The 24,673-nt window shown below is 40.3% G+C and overlaps 4 protein-coding genes across 6 annotated transcripts; 3 read left to right on the top strand and 1 right to left on the bottom strand.

Moving 5' to 3' along the window:
- The first annotated feature begins 1,146 nt into the window (after positions 1-1,146).
- ubfd1 (ubiquitin family domain containing 1) lies at positions 1,147-5,840 on the top strand. Of its 2 annotated transcripts, none has more exons than XM_068337153.1 (7): positions 1,147-1,202; positions 2,938-3,201; positions 3,290-3,498; positions 3,577-3,642; positions 4,163-4,268; positions 4,367-4,449; positions 5,410-5,840. In XM_068337153.1, the coding sequence occupies exons 2-7, from the start codon at positions 2,955-2,957 to the stop codon at positions 5,518-5,520; spliced, it is 822 nt and encodes a 273-aa protein (XP_068193254.1). In that variant the 5' UTR covers positions 1,147-1,202; positions 2,938-2,954; the 3' UTR covers positions 5,521-5,840. The 2 variants fall into 2 exon arrangements, with proteins under 2 accessions (XP_068193254.1, XP_068193253.1); XM_068337152.1 differs by lacking the exon at positions 1,147-1,202 and adding an exon at positions 1,213-1,405.
- A 1,310-nt stretch (positions 5,841-7,150) lies between these two features.
- Positions 7,151-8,738, top strand: rmi2 (RecQ mediated genome instability 2). Its single transcript, XM_068336916.1, has 2 exons — positions 7,151-7,487; positions 8,051-8,738. The coding sequence occupies exons 1-2, from the start codon at positions 7,202-7,204 to the stop codon at positions 8,200-8,202; spliced, it is 438 nt and encodes a 145-aa protein (XP_068193017.1). The 5' UTR covers positions 7,151-7,201; the 3' UTR covers positions 8,203-8,738.
- Positions 8,739-8,831: 93 nt separating this feature from the next.
- zc3h7a (zinc finger CCCH-type containing 7A) lies at positions 8,832-18,481 on the bottom strand. Of its 2 annotated transcripts, none has more exons than XM_068336913.1 (23): positions 18,348-18,481; positions 17,174-17,275; positions 16,142-16,181; positions 15,823-16,026; positions 14,934-15,092; positions 14,227-14,307; positions 14,010-14,063; positions 13,882-13,921; positions 13,481-13,803; positions 13,013-13,250; positions 12,897-12,931; positions 12,664-12,808; positions 12,415-12,573; positions 12,053-12,258; positions 11,078-11,178; positions 10,812-10,993; positions 10,637-10,710; positions 10,389-10,525; positions 10,204-10,309; positions 10,016-10,124; positions 9,805-9,938; positions 9,543-9,706; positions 8,832-9,445 (listed from the first exon to the last, which is right to left on the bottom strand). In XM_068336913.1, exons 2-23 carry the CDS (start codon positions 17,239-17,241, stop codon positions 9,256-9,258), a joined length of 2,949 nt encoding a protein of 982 aa, XP_068193014.1. In that variant the 5' UTR covers positions 17,242-17,275; positions 18,348-18,481; the 3' UTR covers positions 8,832-9,255. The 2 variants fall into 2 exon arrangements, with proteins under 2 accessions (XP_068193014.1, XP_068193015.1); XM_068336914.1 differs by having other exon boundaries at positions 10,389-10,522.
- Positions 18,482-20,184: 1,703 nt separating this feature from the next.
- Positions 20,185-23,727, top strand: pla2g10 (phospholipase A2 group X). The gene is given in 4 exon segments (XM_068336915.1): positions 20,185-21,849; positions 22,354-22,513; positions 23,107-23,213; positions 23,492-23,727. Coding segments are annotated over 4 exon segments (453 nt in total). The 5' UTR covers positions 20,185-21,812; the 3' UTR covers positions 23,641-23,727.
- Positions 23,728-24,673: the final 946 nt, after the last annotated feature.

The raw sequence follows: 24,673 nt of genomic DNA, 5'->3' as shown, positions 1-24,673 counted from the left end.
TTTCTCTGTAGCTAATACTGCTGCCACTGTGTGGAAATTGATCCAGTCTGGATCATAAACCACATTTAGAGGATTAAAATCCATAATAATCTATAATGTAGGTGTTTGTTCTATCATTGTTAAAATATATCATTGTTGATACACCTGTCTGAGGATATTAACATAGTCTGTGTTGGAAACTATTTACAGATTGCTGACCTCCACTGATTGGAGGACATAATGATGGAGCTCATTCTTCTTCTTCTCCTTTCGGCTTTTCCCTTCAGGGGTTGCCAGAGCCAATCAGTTGCCTCCATCTAACCCTGTCTTCTGCATCCTCTTCTCTCACACCAACTACCTTCATGTCCTCTTTCTCTACATCCATAAACCTCCTCCTTGGTCTTCCTCTAGGCCTCTTGCCTGGCAGTTCAAAACTCAGCATCCTTCTACCAATATATTCACTATCTCTCCTCTGGACATGTCTGGAACTGCAGGTATGTGAATAAAATTATGGATCAATGATGGAGCTCATTGATCCAAAATTTCATTCACATACCTGCAGTTCCAGAGTGATGAGAACCATAAATCAGAAAAAAAATTTTTTTTTTAATAAATCTTCTATTTAAAACAATTAGTTGAAAGGCAATCTCAATTGAAGTTGATACAAATAGTCCATGGTCGGTGTTGATGGGTTGTGCAGTAAGACTGTCTTTAAAAGCAACAGGATCTCTTTCAAGATATATTTGCAGGGTTTCAATGAAGATCAAGGGGGAACATTGAACCATGAATATTTTTTTTTCATGTCTATGGTATGGACATTACATCATTTTAATCCCAAACGTTATTCGACATCAGGGAAGAGAAACAGACATTGCGGAAAGTGCCCCCTCCCGGTGTGTGTTTTCGCTGCTTCAACAAAGAAGCTACGAGAAGTCAGAGGATCACCAAACACTGACTTCCGGATTTGTCCAAAATCCCCGTATGTATCAACTTTTTTCAGTCCGGATTTATTGAATATTTCTGAAGGTAATTTTTTTTTTTCAGTGAGTGGAATTCTTAAATACGCTATACTGACACGAATTTTAGTTTTTCATAAATAGAATTGCTTCATTTAAAAAAAAAAGCTTTATTTGCATAAATGTCTGCTACTTGCGAGCACGCATGCGCATCGGCTCTCCCGTCCAGCAGTGAATTGAAACTCCTAATGTTGTAACCGTTTGACGGTAAGCTTCGTTATATTCGTCGTGTCATCCAATGACATATGTCCTTTCTGTTTTCTGTGCTGTCACACAAAGATGTACGTGTGATTAAAACTTTAGTTGCGGTCGACTTTCGCTTCCTGTATATCTGAGTCATCCCGCTCTATGTAGTATCTTTGCCACAACCTACAACAGATTGTACACAATCATCATGGCGACCCAGGATGGTGAGAAACGTTTTGAAAATAGCGTTAGAGCAGTATTTCTTTGAGATACTAACATTGAGTCGAAACTCCGTTAATGAACTTAGACTTGTGCGTATCTGGTGTGTTTGTCTGTGACCATATCCGTGTCCCGCTGTGTAATTGCAGGTTTCTCTTGTTTCGTTATAATTTTTATATTTTCTGTGCTGTAGCTAGCTAACGTAAACGATGGCTAACAGTCATTTAGCAAGATTCGTGGATGGTTCGTAAGTTAATATTGATTTGGAAGATTAACGAGTGTTGGCGTTAACTTGGGTGCCATGTGATATTAAAGACCTAACTAAATATGGTGAGGTTAGGAATAGTAACGGAGAAGTACCAGCGTACTGTAACTACCATTACGTTCACGTTACCACTTTTGTTACCAGTCAAGGCTAGCAGCACTAGAGGAGGATACTTTCTGTTTGTGCTCTCATGTAACCCATGGATTAACACACAGACAAGTTTGCTGCCAAGACGAAGAATTTTATTGATGAAAAACACGTAGAAAGATGGGAGATGACAAGTCAAATAATTACACGTCATACTTTTATAGAATTAATTTCTCTCCGTCACGTTGAGTGTTGAGGAATAGCTAAACTGCGTACCAGACAAACGAGAGTCATTATCATCTTAAAACAATTTTTTTTTTTTAAAAAAGTAAACTAGCAAGCTGGTAAATTAGAGAAAAGTCTCTCGAATGAGGAGACCTGGTAGATATATTCACTTGGTAAAAGTCATGTATTCTCAGATGACAACCTAAATAAGCTTAAGTAAAGGGAAAAGGGGTTGTCTTCTGATGACTGAATGATTTGTCGGCCAACAATTGTTAAGTGAAAGATCAATTTTTATAATTCAATGTTGTATAATTTTTTTTTGACATTGTTAATTTTTAAATGCATCTGTGCCGACATTGTTAACATATTGTTGGCACAGATGTATTTTAAAAAATTTCTGTTGTCTGTACACACCATGTGTTTGCATGTAAAATCACAGAATTGCAAGGAGGCATTTCTTAAAAGTTCGAACAATCATCCTCTTGGACTTAAGGCTGAACTAATTAGATATGTTGCTGATCCCGATATTTCATGATTAAAGACTGTTAAGTAGAAGTGTAAAGAAAAATACTTCTCATGTACTCTTCATATGAACCATGGATGCTTACCTTGAAGCTGTGTAGATTTTCTAAATATGGAAAAATATAAATGTATGAGTCAAGGCAGACATGATTGTAAGTATACAGACATGAGTATTTCTAGCAGCTCATTGTTTACAGGTGAGATTACATTTCAATCTCAGTTCAAATAGAAAGCCGAAACAGTTTGTACAAATTCAGACACCAGCAGTGCATAGGCTGCATGTGCCATGCATTGTTTGAATGCAGCTGCTGCAAGACACGCATGTATTGTTGACTACTGAGGTGTGACGTGAGACTGGCATTATTTCTACACTCTAACAGTTTTCCATTAAGCAGCTAAAATTGTGTCATTTTCATTTCATTTTTATTCTTCTTCCAGGAAGTGAAGAAGTTATAATGGAGACTGAGGCGAAGGCAAGTGACGCTGAACCACTATCTGAAAAAGTTGATGCAGAAACTACGTCTTGCACAGATACAGGCAATGCCAAAACTCAGGACTCTAGTATTAGCAATGGGGACGATGCAGGTGACAAGCAGGAGATGGTGGAGTTGAAAATCATCTGGAACAAAAATAAGTACGACCTGAAATTACCTGTTGATAACACCGGAGCCGATCTAAAAGAGAGCATCTATTCTCTCACTGGTAAGACTGCACAGTCACTCCCCCTTAGCTGAAGGAGTTAGTGGCTGTTTTACAGAGTAAAATTTACCGTGCCCCACTTGTTTCCTAGGTCTTCCAACAGCAATGCAGAAAGTGATGTACAAAGGACTACTTCCGGAGGACAAGACGCTACGTGAAATAAAGATAGCAAATGGTGCAAAAATAATGGTGGTAGGATCAACAATCAATGATGTATTAGCTGTTAATACCCCCAAAGAGGCAATTCAGCAGGAAGTTAAAGCCGAAGAAAACAAGAAAGAGCCTTTATGCAGACAAAAGGTAAGGTGAATGACATCTCTGCAGAACGGCGTGAAATGTTTTTTGAGTATTGTGACTTAAAAAAAATTGTTGTTTCAGCAACACAGGAAGGTTTTGGACAAAGGTAGACCAGATGACATAATGGCAGCTATTAGAGGAACAAAGGTGAGAGAAGATGACGGGAGACGCGTCTGTTTTTGTTTGTCTTGTAAAGCTTTTCAGAAACCATTTCTACAGAGATTTCACAGTCATACACAATGCTGCCTAAATTCATTGAATGCTGCTCCAGTGTGTGATTTTTTTTTTTTAATTTTTTGAAGTGACATGCCACCGTTCTACAAACAAAAAAAATTGTGACATACAGCTGTGTCCGGTGTGAGCTTTTACACATGCATGGAGTAGCGCTTTGTAAGCAAGGAAATATCAAGTTAACTGATTTAACTGCTGCTAGCCACGTTTAGTCGCACATGTAATACGTGGACAGAGCATCACACCCCTGGCAAGTCCCACCGCCTCACCTTCTCCCCCTTTAATTCAGATTTGGCACTGGCTCAAAAACAAGTTAAAGGGTTCCCGCCCTCCTCACTAAAGAGGCTGCAGAAGTCCAAAACTTTTTTCACATATAGGTGTTCAAGATTAAATGTGATACCAGAAATGGTGACCAACCTCCTCCTCTCACCTACAGGAACGATTACCCACAGTGCCTTTATCTGGAATGTTTAACAAGTCTGGAGGAAAAGTTAGACTCACATTCAAACTGGAGCAGGACCAGTTGTGGATCGGAACGAAGGGTAGAATTTCATCTGGCTTCTTTTTTTGACAAATTCATTGTCACACAAACAAAAAGTCATGATTGCATGTTAATCTTTTTTGTTTTCTGTCTCTTCAGAAAGAACAGAGAAAGTGCCGATGGGCTCCATTAAAAACGTGGTGTCTGAGCCTATTGAAGGTCATGAGGACTATCACATGATGGTAACCATTCTGCATGTCATACTGAGCCATTGTATGAAGAATCTTTATGCCCAGAGCTCAGACTGACACAAGTGTGACTATGGGTTATGAATTGCTAGATAAAATGAAGAGTGGGGCTTTATATAAGGATTTTAACGGTTTAAGAACAAATCTGATGTTTCCTGCACTTCAATAAAAGGCAGTTTGATTTTAAATATTTTGCGGTAGGAAAGAGTGCAGTTTGAGCCGTTCACCAAAGTCACTGTCTTGTGAGCTGATGGAGAGTGATGGGGTTATTGTTTGTTGTTTTGGGGTTTGCAGCAGAGCGGGAAATGTCAGCGCTTTCTTTAGATTAACCTTTATTTCTAGAGGCACTTCTGTTCGTCATTGTCAGAGAAACAGAAGTCCCAGAACGAGTAACTTAATGGAATTGGTTTGTCTGCTGGAGATCAGGGTCGATTTTTTTAGGAAAACAAAATAATGTGTCAGAAAGTCATTGATATAAAGAGTTTAAGGTTGTGAAGAATGTAGTTTATCCTCTTATATGGAGGCTGTACTTAAATGTCACGGCAGTGTATTTAAGCAGAAGAGTTCATCGGTATCTTGAACATCCAAATGACTGCATTTGTTTAAATTTGAGGGAATTTCCAGACTTAGTTTTGCTGTTGTCGAGGATCCCTCCTAGCTTCCACTGACAGAGCGTTGAAGTGAGATCAAACTGAGTAGCTCATAAAAATGGGTGGAAGTTTATTCCTGTTTCCTGGAGTTGATTGATTATGAGTATGACTTCAAAGTAGGTGTATTGGTCCACCTGTAGGGAGCTATAGTAGAAGTACAAGGATCTGATTGACTGAGAGCGATGAGGGTTTAAAATCACTAATGTTAACATTATTTTAATGGTTAGATCGATATAAACATGTTTGAGCCATAAATTGATGAAATGTGATGCGTTATTGTTTTTCTGTTTCTCCTCCATCATAGGCTTTCCAGTTGGGTCCAACAGAAGCCTCTCAGTATTGGGTCTACTGGGTGCCCGCACAGTTTGTTGATGCAATCAAAGACACAGTCCTTGGAAAATGGCAGTTTTTTTAATGTGCCTCTTTTTTTCTTTTTCTTTTTTTTTTGATGATGATTATAAACTGGGCTTAAGAAGAGGAGCCAACATTAAATAGAGCTGGAGTCAACAAGGGATAAGGAACTTCTTGGGAGATATTGCAAGGAAACGGATGGATTCCTGTGGACTTATCATATTGTTTTTAGGTTAAAAGTGCACTATGTGGCATCATAATATTTCTCAGCCCTGTTGATCATTCAAGGTTTCAGCAAATCCCAAGGGTAAACGGTGAAATAATTGTACAGAAATTCCTAACACTTTTCTTCAATTCTTAAAGAAATAAAACTTATTTAATGAAACAAATGTACTGTGATGTTGTTTTTTGTATCAACTTAAACTTTGTGTGCATATTTGTGATTCACTTTTTGAGAAACCAAAGTTTTCCACAATTGAATGAAGTAGATCTTTTACGTTTCTGTTCATTTGTCTTATTTAAATATAAATCTTGAAGCACACTGGAGTGATTTTCTAAAGTAAATCCAGAAAAATGTTATGTTTGAAATGTAAGTAAGCTTTTAGTGTGATTACAAAAATGACTGGGACCACATGTACAGTATGTCGCAGAAAGTGCATCAGACAACACAATGACTGGAAGACATGATTAAACTAGGACAGGATTCCTGACTGCATTATACCCATGGTCATTATAGTGCTAAATTTTGTGCTCTGGAATTATTCATGACTTGCCTGGCTGAACTGGTGTATAATTTCTGGAGAGCAGGACAGATAAGACTGCCTCATATTTTAATACAGGAAATATTTTTAAAAGCAACGTATGCGTATGTGGTAGTTTAATTTGTGCTGCAACCTGCCAGCTAATTTAGTAATCTTTAAAGCAGGAAACTGATGTCAGGTCTTTTTTAGGAGTTCAGCATTTCCACAATTTGCTGAATGGACTCATTACACAGCAGACATGACACAAGCAGAAAAGTTGTGGGTCTGTTCACAGTTTCAGGAGGTACTGATATTGTTCAAATTGCTGTAGTCTGATGTCACTTTTACTGTTTCCTGCCAACAGCCAATCAGTCAATAGGTTCATATAGTTCTATGCACCTCATCTGGTAGGCCATGTTGTCCCCGCTATGACATTCCTGCAGTTATTTTCTTTGCAGTCTTTCCTTTATATGTGAGGGTTAGTTCGTTTAACAGGGAATGGTCGTTGGAGAATAGCTGCAGAGGAGCAATCTTGGCTGTTGTTTTTTTTAAACAAAATGTCATTTCCAAGTCAAGAATACACAATCAAAAATCAGCCACACCAGACAAATATACAGCCAATATAAACACAGAATAAAAAAGGTCTTCTCAAATTGGTGGCATCTATTTAAGTTCCCTGAGTTTCCTTTTTTTTCCATTCTAAATACTGTAAACTAATTCTTGCAAATTACTATAATATGGCGATTTGTTACCATTTGGCATTCATGTCATATATGGTATTAGTTGGGAAATGTTGCCCAAAGACATTTCTATTAATTACAACGCTTGTTTTAATTTCAGTTCTGCTGTAAATACTGTAATCCACTGAGCATCTTCAAACACCGCGTGGCTAGTCGGTCTGAAGTGATGCTTTTATTGTGAAATATTTCAGACAGGAAGTGAGTGCAACCCCAACTTCCGCCATAAGATCTTTGGCGGGACATCATACGTGCTTAGTCCTGAGTTATGTTCAGAGCAGACCAAACATTAGAGGCTAAACGGCCGCCGCCGATTAAAGTGTTATCCGGTCAGCTGAGGTCAGCGGAGCACCGGGGGACGACTGACGGCGGCGACACGTATGACGTCAGGATTGGTGGCGGTCGTTCTTTACTGGTGTCACTGGTGTGGATGCAGGGAACCGTACTGGAGGCCCAACTGGACCGGAACACCGTGCTGCTGATGGATGAGACGGGGACGTTCGCAGTTCAAGGCGTCAACAACATACCCAAAGGGAAGCCGTGTTTGTCCGAAGGTAAGGAAGCTGAAGTTAGTTTCTGATTCGGTGACACGTCGTATCCTCGCTGTTCATGTCACAGGTGTCTGATTAACTGATGACGTCATTAATCCTCCTCCACATGGACTGGCAGGCCTCTCAGTCTGTTGCTGCCAAGTCTGAGGATGTATCTTTTCCAAATTTGTTTTCTTCTGGAATCTGTTCAAAAAATGACTTTTAGCATTGTTAAATACCACAGGTGTGTCTAAAAAAAAATCTAACTTTTCTGATCAGCGACTTAACACAATTCATAAGTACAAGACATATTAGTACTGAAAGGCAATCTGCCATCACTGATAATTCAGCCCAGGTTATACATTTCTGCCTGTCTAATCATTCCATTGATGGAATCAATTTTTGGTTCATTTTTAAACCATGATTTAAGCCTGATATGTGAGTCCAAAGCAAGAAAGTCAAGCTTGAAAATAATGTCAGCACAGGAATATATTAGACAAGAAAAAACAGCTACATCTTCCTCCCACATCCCGTTTCCTTGAATCTATTGTCATTGAACATTTGACAACCTACTACTGGTTGCTCAGGGAAATATGTCATGGTGATGGGTGTCATCCAGACCGTCTCCCCGGAGCCAGTCGTCCGTGCAGTGAAGATGGCAGACCTCTCCGAACATGCAGCGCTTCACAGACGGATGTGGAAGCTGGAGGTGGAAGACCTGCAGCAGGTGATGGCCTGATTTCATTTCTGAAGCGCTGCCTTTCCTGGTGGAAGGACGACCTGCTCCCTTCATGACTGTGTATGCAGTATTAGAGTGATTCTTGAAAAATGGAGGAAAAAAAAACCTCGCAGACAACTCCCCCACCCGGACGCGTGATGCAAGAGTGACAGACACTGACATGACAGAATAGTTGTTTTTTTTCACACTGTGCAGTGTGACAATCAAACGACAGAAGTAATTTTTCAACTGGATGGACGAGGTCAGTTTTGTGGAGAAAGTGGAGCCATTGGTCTCAGTGCTTCAGAATTTAAGGTTCTGTTGTGAGGCTTCAGTTTAAATAAAGGTTATCCAGTTCAAGAATGATGTTAAAATAAGCATTAAAATTGATCAGCTAATGCGCTGGGAGAAAACTACATTCATTCATGGAAATAAAACATCTTTGTAAATTTGTCAAATGTTTCATCATTTTTTTCTTCTACTGAAAACTATTAATTAATCTGAACTGGTGTATGATTGGAATTTTCCAAGCATTTGCTTATCAGATGCTTCCACTTTCATGCATCATTCAGTTACGACAGAAGAATCATTCCTTGGAACATTTCTTCTCTGGAGACTTCCGGCACACTTTGGGAAACACTTTCTCGTCATTTAAAAAAGAAAAAGAGGCTTTATTTCATGTGGCGTCCATTACACTGGTAACACAGATTAATGGAAAGTGAGAATGTCAACTGAACTCACTGTTTAAGTATTCCATACTTTCAACTTAAATGAAGGGTAAAGGTTGTTAACATACACAAACTGCTGATGAAAAGAAATCACTTTGGATCGAGGGTTACAACGCATGCTTACTCTCCTCGCCATTCCATGTCTTCAAGCGTCACGCTATTTCTTGTTGAACGCTCTGCGAACCAGCTGCCAATCAGGAGGCTGGTCCCGAGCGCACACCCCTTCCCTTAAAATCATGCTGTGATCAGGACAACACCTCCAAGGTCGTTTCAAGGATCGCCTGATTCAAAACCGTTTGAATTACATTTAGTTGTTTATGTGAGCATGAGTGTTGTGATCATATAATTATATAATGTCTTTAAGCAGAAAACTGTATTTTCCAAAATCATTGTCATTCGGTGCTATAAGATGGTCTTTTCTGGCTTTGGCAAGTTTCATCAAAAGGAATTCTCTGCGCTCCTTCCACTCTTTTAGTTCCTGCTCCCCGTGTGCCAGCTTACACAAGTCGTCCTCTGTGCACGTGCCTTTAAGGAACCTGTCATCAGGACACATGAGGTTAAAGGTTACCCATCAACAAAAAGAAAAAAAAGCAACTGGGATTGTACCGGTACACCAGAGTGGGATTATCTCACCTCTCACAAACTTTGAAAGTGCCTGTGGGAAATCGGTACTGCCAGCAGTTCTGATCGTCCTCGGAGTTGAATACCCGGTCTTTGTGTTTTTCTGAGGTGATGTGCTGCTGCCACTGTTTCTCGCTGTTGCAGTTTTTACCACACAGCCAACAGTGATTACCAGTCTGCAAGTAAAACCCCCAAAAAGAACACAGCAATCACATTTAGGTGTGTGATTTATTCGTTTGAAGTCGCCGCGGTGTGCCGGTGGACTTAAACTCACCACTTCTTCGGCGTAGTCTGTGGGCATGTGGATCTGTTTGCCGTTCTCCTTCACTGAGTTGCTGGACGCCTCTTCGCCCCAGCCGGGCTTCTGGGACTGCAGCCACTGCTCATACAGCTGATCCAAGTCAGGAACTGCATGGCGACATGAAGAGGGTTTCACATACTGAGCCAAATCAAAAAGTGAGAACGCCCACCCGGATGAAACTCACTGTTGTTTTCCTTCATATAGGTCCAGAGGTCTCTTTCTTCTACACTGTGAGCAAATGTGCAATTCCCAACATACTGACATTTCTTGCCTGCTGTCACATGCATACAAATCTAGGAGAGAAAAATAAGTTGACCACTTCAACTTCTTTCAACAAGAAACATTTCAAGGTTAAAGAAAAGCCTGACTTACCTCAAACTGGGAAGGGATGGGTTTTTTGGTTGGCAGAGGTCTGACTGTTGTCCATTTTTTCCTAACGATGGAACTCACCAGCACCACCCGCCTGTCCTTCGCCCACCTGAGACAGAGTTTGTGGTGATGTTTTGGGTTTAATCTCCTGTTCACAATTACTGTGTTCAAAGTTTGGAAGCACTCACGTGTGTCTGGCTTTGGCGGAGCAATACTTCCTGTTTTTGTCTGCTTCGCTGGGCTGTCCATTCCTCCAGCACTGACCACAGACAAACATCATCTTCAAATTCGGAGGCCCAAACCTTCTCTGTGCCGTGGAAAGCTGCTAATAAAGTTCAATTAAAACATCAATATAAAGCGCGCAAAATATTTTTATGCCATGACTGACATAAAATTCTGAAATGTTAGATAATAACTCTCTTAAAAATGGGCCAACCTGAGCTCCTTGCAGTGAAGCTGTAGCGTTCCAAAACTTCTTTGCTTCTTGGACAATACCTTCATGAGTGATACCTACTCCGATTCACAAAGAAAGAAAAAAAATAATAGAGACCCAACCTCTAAATTGCCATGTTTCTGCTATGTCTGCTGCCTCGGGAGGAGAGCAGTTTTACCGAGCTCGTGCTGCATCATCCAGACCTTCAGCTCTATGAGGCTATGGGCGTAGAAGCAGTCGTCCTCCCTTACGCAGCCATAACGCACTTCATGCCGACAAAGATCAAGCTGACACAGAGGACCCAAGGGTCGGATTTTGGAATACCGGACCGTATTCTCCTTCAAAATGTGGACCAGGCACCTGAGAGAAACAGGATGTCAGTGTCCACAAGTTGTGTCGTCCATAAGAGCGATGATTGTAGAGCGGTCAAGAGAAGAGACTCACTTATGATCCTCAAAGTTGTGCTTCGTCACTGGATGAGAGCAATGCGACGTGTCGTCTTTGTTGGTTTTGCTGATTATTCTGGGTTTATGGTCAAAGCACACCTGTCAATAAAATGTAGCGTTGTTACTGCAAGGAGAGAATGACCGCTTGAGTCACCACCATGTGACGTAAAGCATCCCTCGCTATGCTGCCGTTTGCCCCACTGAGTCTTTATCCATCAGCAAGTGTTCAGGCTCCTCCTCCTGCTGCTCCCTGGCTCCACCCCTTTGCCTACAGCTGTGTCTCAGTTCAGTCCTTCGAAGGCTGGCATGACCTGACTGATTATTTCAAAGGCTTCTGCTTCAATTTCTGTCACTATGGCAACTATAACCACAACTAGAACAATTCTAATTACAACAGCACTGGAGTACTATTACCACTACAAATCTTTCACTATGAGAACTAGATCCAGTCGTCAGTGTTGCTAAGCGATAGGAGCGGTGATTCATGACGCACAGGTTGGGATGCAAAGAGTTTCAGGAACGTTTCAGACTGGACTGTCTCACCTAATGGTGCTCAGTAGCCTTAGCGACCTACGGACCACCTCAATCTAAGGACGTCGCTTCAGGTTTGAGACACAACTAATGTTTCCAGCAAACAAGAATGCTGATTATCTCCTCTAAAAGTTTATTTAAGATCAGCGCGGCAGACGTGTATGAATGAATTTAATATGCAATACCACCAAAAATGCAGCCAAAGCAAAGCAAGACAAAAAACTGAATGAAGAAGGAACAAGTGAAGAAACACTCCAACCACATGCTGTGAGGTACTCAACGACAACACAGACCAACAGAAAGGAAACGATTAACTCTTCTCCAACTTCTCCACTTGGAATTTGCTAATGAACATGTAAAAAATGAAAACCAGTGCTACCACGAGGCTCACTGAGAGGCATCGCTTCCGAAACAGAAGTCATATTGAGATGGCAGTACTCACTCCACAGAGAAACATGAATATCCCATGATGCTCCTGTAAGATCTTGGGGATGGTCAACCTGATATTGGAATTGGGCCCGTAGGGATCAAAGAGTAGTTCTCTAGAGATGAAGCCTTTTCTTTCTAGAGTCCAAACATCAATCTCTTCTTGGCAGTATGCAAATGTGCAGTGGCCAGGGTACACACACTCTTTCCCAACAGCCACCTCTGAAACAACACAAGCAACATTTCAGCATTGCCAACATGCAAAACAAATTATCGTTGAACACCACTAACATTTAAGGTTTGTCAGTTTCAAAAAAATCAATATGAATAAATGAAGGAAAATTCAGCTATTTGTGAGCAATACAAATGCACACACACCTTTACAAATGTAATAAGGTCCAACATATTGAGTTTTTGTTGGTCTGGGTCGTATAAGTTTCCATGTTTTGTCTGGTGAAAGTTTGATTCTGCCGAGCAAAATGTCCTTTTTGCACTTGTGCTCTTCCATATGAAACGCATAATCCAGCACACCTGGACCTGAGGAAATAACCGTGAGAGAACGCGTGACACAAACTTCACAGATCACTGACCACATGCACAAACTGGACCATAGGAACCACTCCTCACCGGTCTTGACGTAGCACAAAGAGCATGCTTGTTTGAATTCGTGGGTGTCGGCTAACGGGTTCTTCGCTAAATCTACAGCAACAGGAAGACCCCTCACTTCAGGCATACCCACAGCCATTCCCATTGGAGTTTCATTATTGTCCAACTTTGAAAAAAATAACAATATAACAAACAATTAGCCTGTAGAAAAGTTTAGATGGATGACTACTGATGAACACATAATGAAGAATCACCTGTGGCACGAATCTACTTGTTGTATAATCTGAAACTTTAGGAGGGAATCAGAAATAATGGTCAGCTTGTATTTTATGCAACAAAAACAAGTAATGAAGTATTTAAAAAAACATACCTGATTTAAAATCTGTCATGCTGAGACTGTCGAGTGAGTCAATTGTGGAGGACAAGGCATCAAAAGTGTCCATACCAAAGTATGAACTGGAACCTGACTTGTGATACAGGGGGGGTAGAGTTACGGTGCACTGCTGAACGCCACTGTGCAAAAATGGCATCAAGAAGGAACTGGACATGGGACTGCCCGAAGCAATACTGGTTGGCAAAGGAAGAGGCCCCTTCATTGTGGGTATACCCTGAAAAGAGAGATGAAAAGAAGTCTCACTTCTGCTCAGACATCAGAGGATCGTCACATTTTAACCGATAAATAAGCAGCTTCTAAAAGGCTATCTTCACCTGATATGGATCAAACGAGAGTACTGTGCTGTAATTATTTCCATTCAGGGTCAAACCCACATACATGCTTATGACAGCTCATCTATAATGATAAGAATAATGACAATAATGATTGCATGTGATTGCTAACCATGACTGATTCAGGGTCGGCTTGGTCCAGTAGATCATCTAAATCATCCTCGATTATGTCGGCATCAAAATCGGAACTGGTCTGAAGCATTGGGCGCGGGTTGCTGCTCCTGCAACCATTAACAAACGTGGACCCGTGAAGAGGGGCCGACACGGGGACAGACTCGAAGCCTGGCGGCTCCGAATGGCTCACGGGGGAGATAGTGTGGTTGATGAATTCAGCCACCGTCGCTCCGTTTGAAGGCAAGGGAACAGTCACAAGAGGCTGAACTGGATCTGGGATTGGAACATCGATACCGCTGTCCTGGCTCAGCTGAGGTACTTCTAAAATACATTGTGGAGAACCAGGATGAGTGGTTGAGGTCCTGCTACCTTTAGCTGGAGATGTATTAAGCAGCTTACCAATTTCTATATCCTCCACGGAAGAAGAGTCATGAGATGACTGAATAAACGAAGAAGAAATTCAGTGAGCAACATTTAACCGGAGTCTGTAGATACATAATGTAGATGATGGAGTGTCTGCTGCTCACCTTGTCACATGACGTATCCTGATAACTTGATCCTTGCAAAACATTCAAGGCAGGCTATTGAAACATGTAAAGAATCTTCACATACCAGAACAGCCTTAAACCAATCAGAATAGAGCTCTGAACAGCTCTCCAGATTCCATTCACAATCAAATGAATAAAGGCGCTTCATCCTTTGACACCGGTGGCGCTGACATCTCTAAGAACATACTTCACGTACCTTACTCCTTATGTAAGCTTTACGGATTTTCAATCCCAAACTTTTGGCGAGGTCCTGAGTCAGCTGTGTAACACTGGGATCCTGGGGAAAGAATAAATTAAATGCATTCAATAATACTGATCATGCATGCAATCTTTTTTATTGACTTTTATTATTCTCATTAAATTGCAGCAAATCATTTTCTTTGAACGTGTCTATATTACAGGCACTAATCAATTATTTTACAAGTCTTTTCTTCATAATGTAATGTTTTATTTTTGTCTACAATGATTAGATTATAAATATTCAAAACAGACTAAATTTTTAATGATCCTGGAAAGTCAACATGGAGGTTTTTATTTCAGCTGTAAAACAATTTTCTGAATAATGACTTTATATTTGTAAGACAAAATTTAATGAAATTTAATTGACAGATAAATTTTATATTGTAGCGTTGCCCATGGCAACAACAATAGGAACAATATATCTTAACTCTGATATGAACAATGCAACTTTAATGCAAATTAAATGTGACTAACTAAAGTCAATAATAATCATTTAAATTTTAGTTTTAGCCTCCATGACAGAAACATAACAAATGCACTAGGAGTGTGACTTTCCCTTGGGCAGTCTGAATTGCTTTTGTGCAGTCTGCAAATTTTCTGTCAAGGTTTTCGAGACCAAAAGGGTGGAATGTGCGCAGGAAGGGATTCACAGGTACATCTCACCTGAGGCACAACTAGGGAGCATTTGGCAACAGCCTCGTAGGCCTCCTGATGTCGTCCCATCTCCTTCAGGGATTTTGCTTTTCTATACAGCGCTTTGTAGTTTCTGTCGTTCAGCTGGAGAGCCTTTTCACAGTCTTCTAATGCTTGGTCATACAGTCCCTGAGAAAGACGATACGATTCTGGGTCAGAGAGGGATTGAAGGCAGAACAATGACGGCGCTCTCTGATCACAATTCAAGTTAAGGTGCTCAGTGAGTGGAGTCTGAACATAACTTTTAGGAATAAAAGGAATATTTCTTTGGAATCAGAAAACACAAAATGATCACACTGAAGCTGGTACATATTTGCATCAACCAGAATGATGTTAATTCCCACTTCAACGTATTTTGAAGAGGATCTCAAATGTTAGAGAACTCCTGTGGCAATCCAGCCGACCCTGAAAGTGGTCACTTTACGAACGGTGATATAGAATATTATTGAAGTATAAAGAACTCAGTATAAGACTCTTCACAGTGCATGCAGCTCACACCTCTCAGATGGATCATTATTTGAAGCGAGAAAAGAGCAATTCATCAACTTCCTCCTGATTAATGCATTTTGTATTGATTAAATTTTCTTGTTTTCACGACAGTTGAATTACAGAACGTCGTGGGGCTTCAAACCTTTTTCAGATCGAAATTGTTCCATAAAAATAAACCATCTGGTTAAAAAAAACAACATCTGACTTTAGACACGTCGGGTCGTCACATCTGATGAGAGGCTTGTTTGCTGCTTTGTTGATGGTGTCTTATCACTGGACTTTTTAATGGCATGTGTTGGTTAATCGATGGTGTCAAAGTGAGAGGACACTTGAAATGCCCCCCTCCCCCATCCAGACAGGCACAACTTACCGGAACAATGTTTAGATATGAGGCAGCACGATTTGCATACAGCTTTTCCAGTAAACCTGTTGGTATACAGATTTCCTCCGAGTCGGCATACTCTGCTATGCTCAGGGCTTCCGTGTACATCTCGATGGACTTTGTCCATTCCCCTTCTTTGAACACGTCGTTTCCTTCTCCAAAAAGATTCCACACCAGATCCTTTATGAACACCTAAGAGTTGAATGTTTGACCCAGCTTTCAATGCTCTAATCAGTTTAACAACACAGACCAAATGTTGACACATGACACAAGCTGAGAAACATGTATCAGAATTTACAGGTTTTACCTCATACTGCTCTTGGCTCCCAGGGAATGGAAGGGTTGATCTACAAGCAACAAGGTTCATGTTAGCAGGACGAAGTTTACCACTTTTAGAACAAGAATCAAACGTCTGATAATAGTGGAATCTGAAAGAATGAAATGTAGGTGTAATTATTCATGTTCACCAAAACAAAACGCATTATAAAAACAATGTTTTCCATTGTTTTATATGTTGAATGAAAGCATGTGAGTCATCAGATTCTGTTTATTTGGCATTTCATGATCAGATCACAGACATAAAGACGTGTGTGTGTGTGTGTGTGTGTGTGTGTGTGTGTGTGTGTGTGTGCCTGCCTGCGTGCCTGCATGCGTGCGTGCGTGCATGTGTGTGAGACAACTGCTGCCAAAGTCAGGAGAAGCAAAGACTTAACTTTCACTTCAACAGTAGTTTCTCTTTCTAAAAATGACAGTTAACTATTTGTATGGTCTTTCTCTCTCTTTCTCTCAATAGATACACACTAAGTAAATAAATCTCTGTTCTGATATTCAACATGTTCATGCTGACACAGAACCACTAGACTAAAATCAATGACAGGAGCTTCTGCCTTTTTAATAATAATTTTTTTTAAATGTCTTGTTAGAGGCAGTGACTGTTCCATTGTACATTGTCACACTTAAATTGAGACATACTAAGCTTCTTATGAGCGTCCAACCAATGGAAATGACAGACATTATGAAAATAACATTCCTTCTTGTTTGTCAGGCTTAGACACCACACAGTCATTTAAGTTTTAGACTCTGGCACAGCAGGAGATCACAGAGAAGTACTTTAAGTATCACTTTTGTTTTGACAATGCAATATCCTCTCAGATGAGGAGAAATGAAATACATTAGTCGCGGTGCATGAGTGCAAAGTTCAGATCTGATCCAGAAGAAAACATTAAACTACTGGGATTAAAAATGATGGTACGCATAGGATTTGTGACAAACCACCTTCAGAATAGGTTCTGATTCTGACCACAGCCAAGCCAATACAAAGAAAACAGATGACACTTACTGGATGAACTGCAAACCCTTTTGAATCTCTTGCCAGCGAATCCTTCTGTCCTGACAGGCTTCGGACATGTTTATATTTTAAAATTCACTCCACAGTGAGCACCTGAAATGATTATACAACTTCTGAACACTCAACAAAGAAACAATCACAGAGTGACTGTTATAGCTTCACGTCATCAGGTTGTCAGACTGGTTGGCTGACAAATCCTAAGATCAATGTCGGTGTGAATCACAGTCCTCATGAACTTCATTCTGACTGCCGGCTTTCAGGCTTTTTAGCTTCCTCATTTAGAAATGACAACACACGCAATACCGGATATTAAGGCTGAGCATCTTTGTTGACAAAGTTTGTGAACTATAATCGGCATTAAACGTTAAATTAAGGAGAAGCTGTGAATGGAGAAGTGTGTGTGTCTATCTGCCCGGGAGAATGTTAGAGCTTAGCATCTTAAACAAAATAGTTCCAATATCGGACATTTCGCCTTTGGTAATAATAAACGTAATTGTAAGCCATTTATGTGATTTAATACAGCGGATAATAAAAAAAAAGTTTAGTGGAATTATCATCCCTGCCTCCTGGATGATGTCTAATCACTGTTACTGCTTCAACCAATCGCTTATTTCAACAATGATCTGGGTAACAACTACTTAATAACAAATATTGTCACGTTAATTAACATGTGGGGAAAAAAATAAACGGACTTAACTCAACTTCATTTCTATAAACTTAGTGTATATGAAGTAGAAGAAGTTGAAGTGAGGGGTTAAGAGTGATAAAGTGTCATAAGAGGAGGTGTCCGATAAAGGACGCATGGTAGCTAGCACACGTGTGTTACCCGCCAGTGCAGACCAGAGTGTGTACTTCTTGTTAGCAGACATCATTTGCTAGCAGAGGTTTTCAATTTGTAGCTCACGTATTTCAACCACTATCATTACATATCTGGGATTAACTAACAACACCCGTATATTCTATACAGTGTGGCGGACACACTGACCAACTCATCTATGGGACGTTGCCGGACTAAGTTTCGAGGAAGTACAAAGCAAAGGCATGTCCAAGTTAGTTCCCCGACGGAAACAATAGCGAGCAGCAGCTAGATGTTGTAGCTCCTGCCTGACAACCGGGAAATATAATACAGAGCACCGAGCCGCCGCTGTTGGTCACAGCTACTTACATGAATAGATCTCTATTTCCTGCCAGCCTCACGTCGGTTATCTAAAACGAGCTCAAATAATTCTGCGTTATTAATGAAATAACTTGACTTGATGTGCTGTAAAGCAGAAGGCCGCCCTTTGACGCTTCTTCGTCTGTGTTTTGTCAACACTGAGTCAGGGGCACTGCTGCACCCTACAGGCCACGGTACGAACTGCAACATTTACTACGACAGTACTACTACAGTTACTACTAATAATAATAATCATAATAATAATAACTAGCGGGTCCCGGGTAGATCAAAGCCAGACTGTATCTTTCATTTGATACGGAATCCCCAATTATATGTAAAGTACTTTGTTTATCAGCCCCTATAACTTATTGACCGTCATTGCATTTGTGAACCTCATGGGGAAGTGCTTTAGTTCTAATGTGAAAGGCAAATCAGGGTCACTTGGAGCCAGTTTTAGTCTAGTATGAGAGCCAGTCATCTTCCCAGTCGAGGTCCTGATATTCACGACACTTCAGTACAATGTTGGTGCAGAGCATGCACAGTCCATTTTGTAATGCTATGTTCTTCAATATTATCATTATGGTGCCAGGTTTTAGATTATCAGGAGGCATTCCGGATGGTGTCAGTGAACGTAAAACCTTGTGGGCACTGATCTGCTTCTGTAGGATTGTTAGTGAGAACATTATCATCATTGTCTCTATTCCTAGAATTAGACGTCTCTTGAAATAAGTGATAAACTTTATTTTATAGGCCATATTTCATAGGTCAATGTCAAACTGCAAGATCGGAAAGATCACAAAGAGTGGCTCTCCAATGGCTAATTTTGATTCTGATGAATTATCACATCACTAGACATCAGGAAAATAAGTATTCAACACAACTTTCTTTTCAGATCATTGCTCATCTGTTGCTTGCTTAGGCTTCACATCGAGACCATTAATCTCAGTCAGGTGATGATCCGATCAGTTTAAATGTTGACTGTAAATTTTGTGATAATGGGGCAACTGAGCTGAAAATAATCAGATATACGAGGGTTGGGGTATTGTTTCCTCTCGTGGAGGGCAGTCAACCTGTCAGATATAATAACTGCCAGAGGGAGGTGCTTATCTCAACGTGCAGAAGCATGACAACAACAAAAAAACCTCTGACAACGTGCTCCGTGTTATCAAACCCAATGCGTGAGTCTTTTCTGATTTAGCTGCTCTGCCTTTAACGTCATCTGAATGACAATGAAGTCCAATACAGCAGATCTTAAGTAAAACTCTCAGAGAACACAATAAAATAATGAAATACAATGATGTGATCCAGTTCATGTCATTCTCAGAGCAGATGTGTTATTCTTCACCTGTTGAGCAGAGGCTTCAGATAACTGCTCGGTGCTGCTATGTTTAAATGCCTTTTTATGGAGATTAGCCACAAAAATGAAGAAAATGGGATAATTTAAAATTTCAAGGCAACATACTACACTTGATTTCTTTAGATTTGAGGCCAGCATTGTTAACGCCTAAAGTTCGTATTGAACCCCCAACGGTTGTGCCAAATACTGTAATTATACAGTATTAGGTTCAGACAGATGAATACCTCAATTTTTTTTAATACACAAAGACAACATGACAAAAGTGAGCTTCTTATCTTCTGCTCAGATAAATAACTTTTATGTATAAAAACTATAACCGGGATTTCCAAACACGAGAAAGTTGCAAGAACTAATGGTTTTACATTCTGCTGTTTTTAAGTCAGCAATAAGATAATGTTAACATGAATAAGATAATAAACAAACCATTTGAAGGGTGTTATATTGTAAATTGTGAGCTGACTTCTGCTTTCAGCAGTGAAGTAAGTAGACATAAAGTTAGTACACAGTGTGATGGAACACACAAGACGCAGGCTGACCCTGGAACTGGAAATACAATCCTGACGTAAAGACAACAAAATGTGAAAAAATAAAGTGTTTAAGGACTAACAATCTGATTAGGTTCATTAAATTTATGAAGGCAATGAAGATCAAGACTGAGCTGTTCTTACAATAATAAAAACATGAAATTACAGATTTTGTTTTTTAGATCTTCTTCCAGCCTGTCATCTTTCACGTTGTTCTAACAAAAAGTTACTCCTAGTGATTCTGACAACATATTGATGCGATAGAACAAGCCTTTGCCGTCTTCATCCTATCATCATGTAACAGAGATAAGGCAACAGGCTCTAAACATTCTACACTAATACTGTACCGCTCTTCAGAGGGTCAACGCGCAGTCAAGAACTCCCAAGTACTGAAACATTTAAATCTGCAGAACAATAGCCACACATTCTAACTGTGGTCCGTGTCAAAAGCAAAGATTATTTTAATTAACTGTATGCTTTCCTGTCATATGACCGACCGATCTATGAAAAGACAAAGAAAATGGTCAGCTTCTATGTTCATGTTCAAGCTGTGGAAAAAGGCAGGCAGGTGCGGCTTGGAGATCTGGAACATACGTGAGGACAACGGCCTCTTCCATCTTCAAGAACTGTGACATCTCTGATTTTCACCATCGGAATGAGTCTCCTGATACCAAATTCAGAGAGAAACATTGCAACATAGCAAATGATAAGAGATATATGAGAAGCTGAATGTAATGACCACAAGACGACCTTCAGAAAGTGGAATGAGAAATTAAGTTGCTTACTCTAATTAAAATATAAAACCTGATAGCTTTGTTCGGTTTCGTTTTTATATTTTCTTCTGCATGAGGTATATTTGAAAATTATTTGAGTTGTGTGAGTAACCCTATGTTTAAGACACAATTTTTAGAGTCATTGTGACTCCAGCTAATCCCAAATGAAGACTAGCCCAACTACATGAGAAGACATGAAAATTAGGGAGAAAAATGTCATCTGAAGATTTGCCACAGCTGGGGCAACCTGACCGCATTCACACAATTGGCATGCCAGAGGTGGGGCAGTTTACCAGAGATGTTACACAACAGTGCATTCATGCCAGCCTCGTACAGGCAGATGAACATGGACAGAATGTCCACACCCTGGTTGATCACCTGTAACAACCCGGTTCAAAAGGCTGCCGTCACACAAGATGACATGTGGAGGTCGTAATCAATTTTTATTGCACACTCCAGCAGTAGCCACCTGAAAAGACGTGGTGCCTTATCTTTTTTTTTTTTTTTTACAAATCTTGCTGTTTCTACAGTAAAATAATCATTAGAAGATAATGTGCATGAACATACCGGTTGTCATTTTAACAGGACACACATTGTCAAAGAAAACTGTAAACACTGATCTGTGCAAAATGTTCCTGCAGCCATTAAACCAACAATCAGTTCGGTTTGTCTCCTCTAGGGGGCGTACAGGTGTTTTTAGCCTCTGGCCAATAGTGATGCTTATTAGATCATTCAAACAGGATCTACAAAACGCCCTCCTATCCATGCTACACTCACAGTGAAAGTGTCTCTTGTGGAGTTCAGCTGTCTGCCTGATGCCATGACTCTGTTTTACCGAGTCCTTCTCCTGTTATGTGGTAAGCTGATCATTTATTTTGGAGCATGGGGGGTGGGTAGGGACTTACAGAAGAGTTGAAAAGTTATGAAGTACTCTATGTACAGAAATGCCTTCAAGGGAAACTATCCATGTTTACAAAGAGATGATTCATTCAAAGTCCCGTTGAGTTTGTCTTAGACCTGTGTGTACTGTATTGCTGTATTATGTGTATTTCTTCTAGTCTGTATAAATTATGTTTACATTCAGTTTCTCACTAGTGGAATCTAACGCCAGTTGAGGTTACAGTGTTGCAGTGTGTTAATTACCCTAACACTGTGGGGACACCACAAACAACCTCCAAAAGATTGTCTCAATTGAACCTGAACAACACAACCTTCATTTATGAGACTTCATTTCCACAAACTGGATTAAAAAAAAGAAACTGTCAACCTAAATTTTGCAGCTTCACAACAAAAACATCACATAAACAATGACATCAATATGATGCCATGACTTTCTTCTTCCGCTTTCCTTCCTTTCCCAGTGGCCATGGCTTCTGCGGCAACACCCAGGACCAAAAGAGGGATCCTGGAGTTGGCGTGAGCCATCAAGTGCAGCACTGGGCGATTGGCCTTGGCTTACATCGGGTACGGATGCTACTGCGGACTGGGAGGTCAAGGCTGGCCAAGAGACAAGACGGACTGGTGAGGCAGCAGCTATGGCCGTTCTCAGATCATGGAATAAAAGTCAAAATCATGTTTTTTTTTCTTGTTTGCCTGGGGGTAGGGCGTGTCCACACTTTGGACGTTTAAACCAACTAAACATTACGTGTGGCCAAAGATATAATTTCGCGTGAAGTGGCGATTCTTTGCCCTCCATCACACGGATGGTGTGTACCCATAATTTCCTCCTCCTTGATGCCTTTGGCTCTCTCCAGTCATCCCACTGGAGTACACACAGTTTCCGTCGCTAAATGAGTCCACCAAACCACAACTGGTGGGCGACTGGTTGGAAGGATGGGATTGTGTCCAAATTTGCCAGTGGGCACTTTAAAAAAAGGTCTAAAAACTCCTCCAAATTGCCGCCTTCATCTTTTCCTTCTTCACTGTAAAATTCTGAGCCCCTTCTATCCAGATAACTATCCGTTCCGGAAACCCATTTGGACTTCCGGCCCTGCCTTTAAAATTGCTGTGGTTTAACTCAGACAGTAGAAACCGTGACCATCCACCTACGGCTTTCTCCATCCAGGGTCCAGCCTTCAATCTAAATTTTTACGTAGTTTTTCTTTCTTGAATAGGTGTTGCCACAAACATGACTGTTGTTATGGCGATGCTGAGATCCTGGGATGCCACACCAAAACAGACCGTTATGAGTGGAAATGCAAGGACATGGACTTTGAATGCGGTACAGTCTTTTTGATGCTAATGCTAATATTTCTGCTAATATGGTAGATAATGCTCCATTTATTAGAGGCAGCAAAATTTTTTTTAAAAAAGAGGCAGTGTGTTTGATCCACAAATACCCACAGTATATAAGTAAACAGGATTGGAGAAGAAAGATGGAGTTTAAACATAGTTAATGATATTTCAAATCCCCATTTACCATCAAAAGTTAAATACGTATACAAAATACTGCTCAACCTGTTACTGACGGAAGACTCTTTTATGTGTTCTTCTTTGCAGACGATTTAGAGGACATGTGTGAAAAGCTGCTGTGCAAATGCGACAGAGATGCTGCAAAATGTCTGAGACAAGCACCTTTTAATCGGAGATTTGCCGCTTTTCCAGATTTCCTCTGCGGTCACAAAGAACCGATGTGTAGCATTTACTGACAAAATGTTTGCCCCGTGTCCTTCCTGTAAATAAAACCTGTTATTTACCGTTTTCAATTTATATCATTGTATGGTTCTTTTTAATTAAACCATGAAAGAAGAATATTGTGTGTCTGTGGTATAATTTCAGACTTCTTGTTTACATTTAACACAAAACTCTTGTAAGACGTCCGGATATGCATGGACTAGATGTTGAAACTCCTTTGAAACTCAAGTGAGATGCAGACTCAAGGTCAAATGTTACTTGCGAGGGAAAGATGAGATCGCCGGTCTTCACAACAGCACATTTATTCGTGGCTGTTCAGGCCATTGCACACCTTATACCTGTGAAATCGACTCCTGTGCATTGGGACTGACTACATTTAAGAAAATTCTTTTTGGGGGGACTTAAGTGAAGTCATAGCCAAATAGAGATTTTCATAAATCTATAGAAGTGTCTTTCTTTCCCCCAAAATCCACATATTATTATTTTTTATAGACTACTAGACATTATTTAAGAACTTTTGTTCTTTCATTATACGATGAAATCTTAACATATTTAGCTTCTTAGCTTGAAGGACGTTTCCTGTATGAGACTAAGAAATCTCTCTAAAATTAGCATGGCCTAGTTTTTCTTCATATTATTTAACATGGTAGAAACACTTATGTGAACAGTATCAGAAGAAATTCAACCATCAAACCAACAGGAAGTACCCAGAAGTGCAGTGTATTTATTCACCTGTAGATGGCGCCAGACCTACTGAACCACAGGAAGGGAATGAAATAAAATAATATTATTCATATTTAGATTTTTTTTAAAACATAAATTATACTTTTGAGATTAGTGAACTTAAAATTTGTGTTCATTATTGTCTGTTTGAATATTTTACATGCAGCTTCACCCTGTGATGAACCGTCCGGGGTCCACACCGCCTCTTCTCGCCCACTGTCAGCCGGGAGAGGGCCGTAGCTCCCCAGCGACCCTAAACCAGATAAGAGACCACAGCTAGTGAATCTATTTTGGTTCACCATCTGGCTTTGGGCGCCTCCTTCA

The sequence above is a fragment of the Antennarius striatus genome, chromosome 16 (assembly GCF_040054535.1).
Source record: "Antennarius striatus isolate MH-2024 chromosome 16, ASM4005453v1, whole genome shotgun sequence".
In the NCBI taxonomy this organism is placed as follows: Eukaryota; Metazoa; Chordata; class Actinopteri; order Lophiiformes; family Antennariidae; genus Antennarius; species Antennarius striatus.
This window is presented reverse-complemented; position numbering and strand designations above follow the sequence as displayed.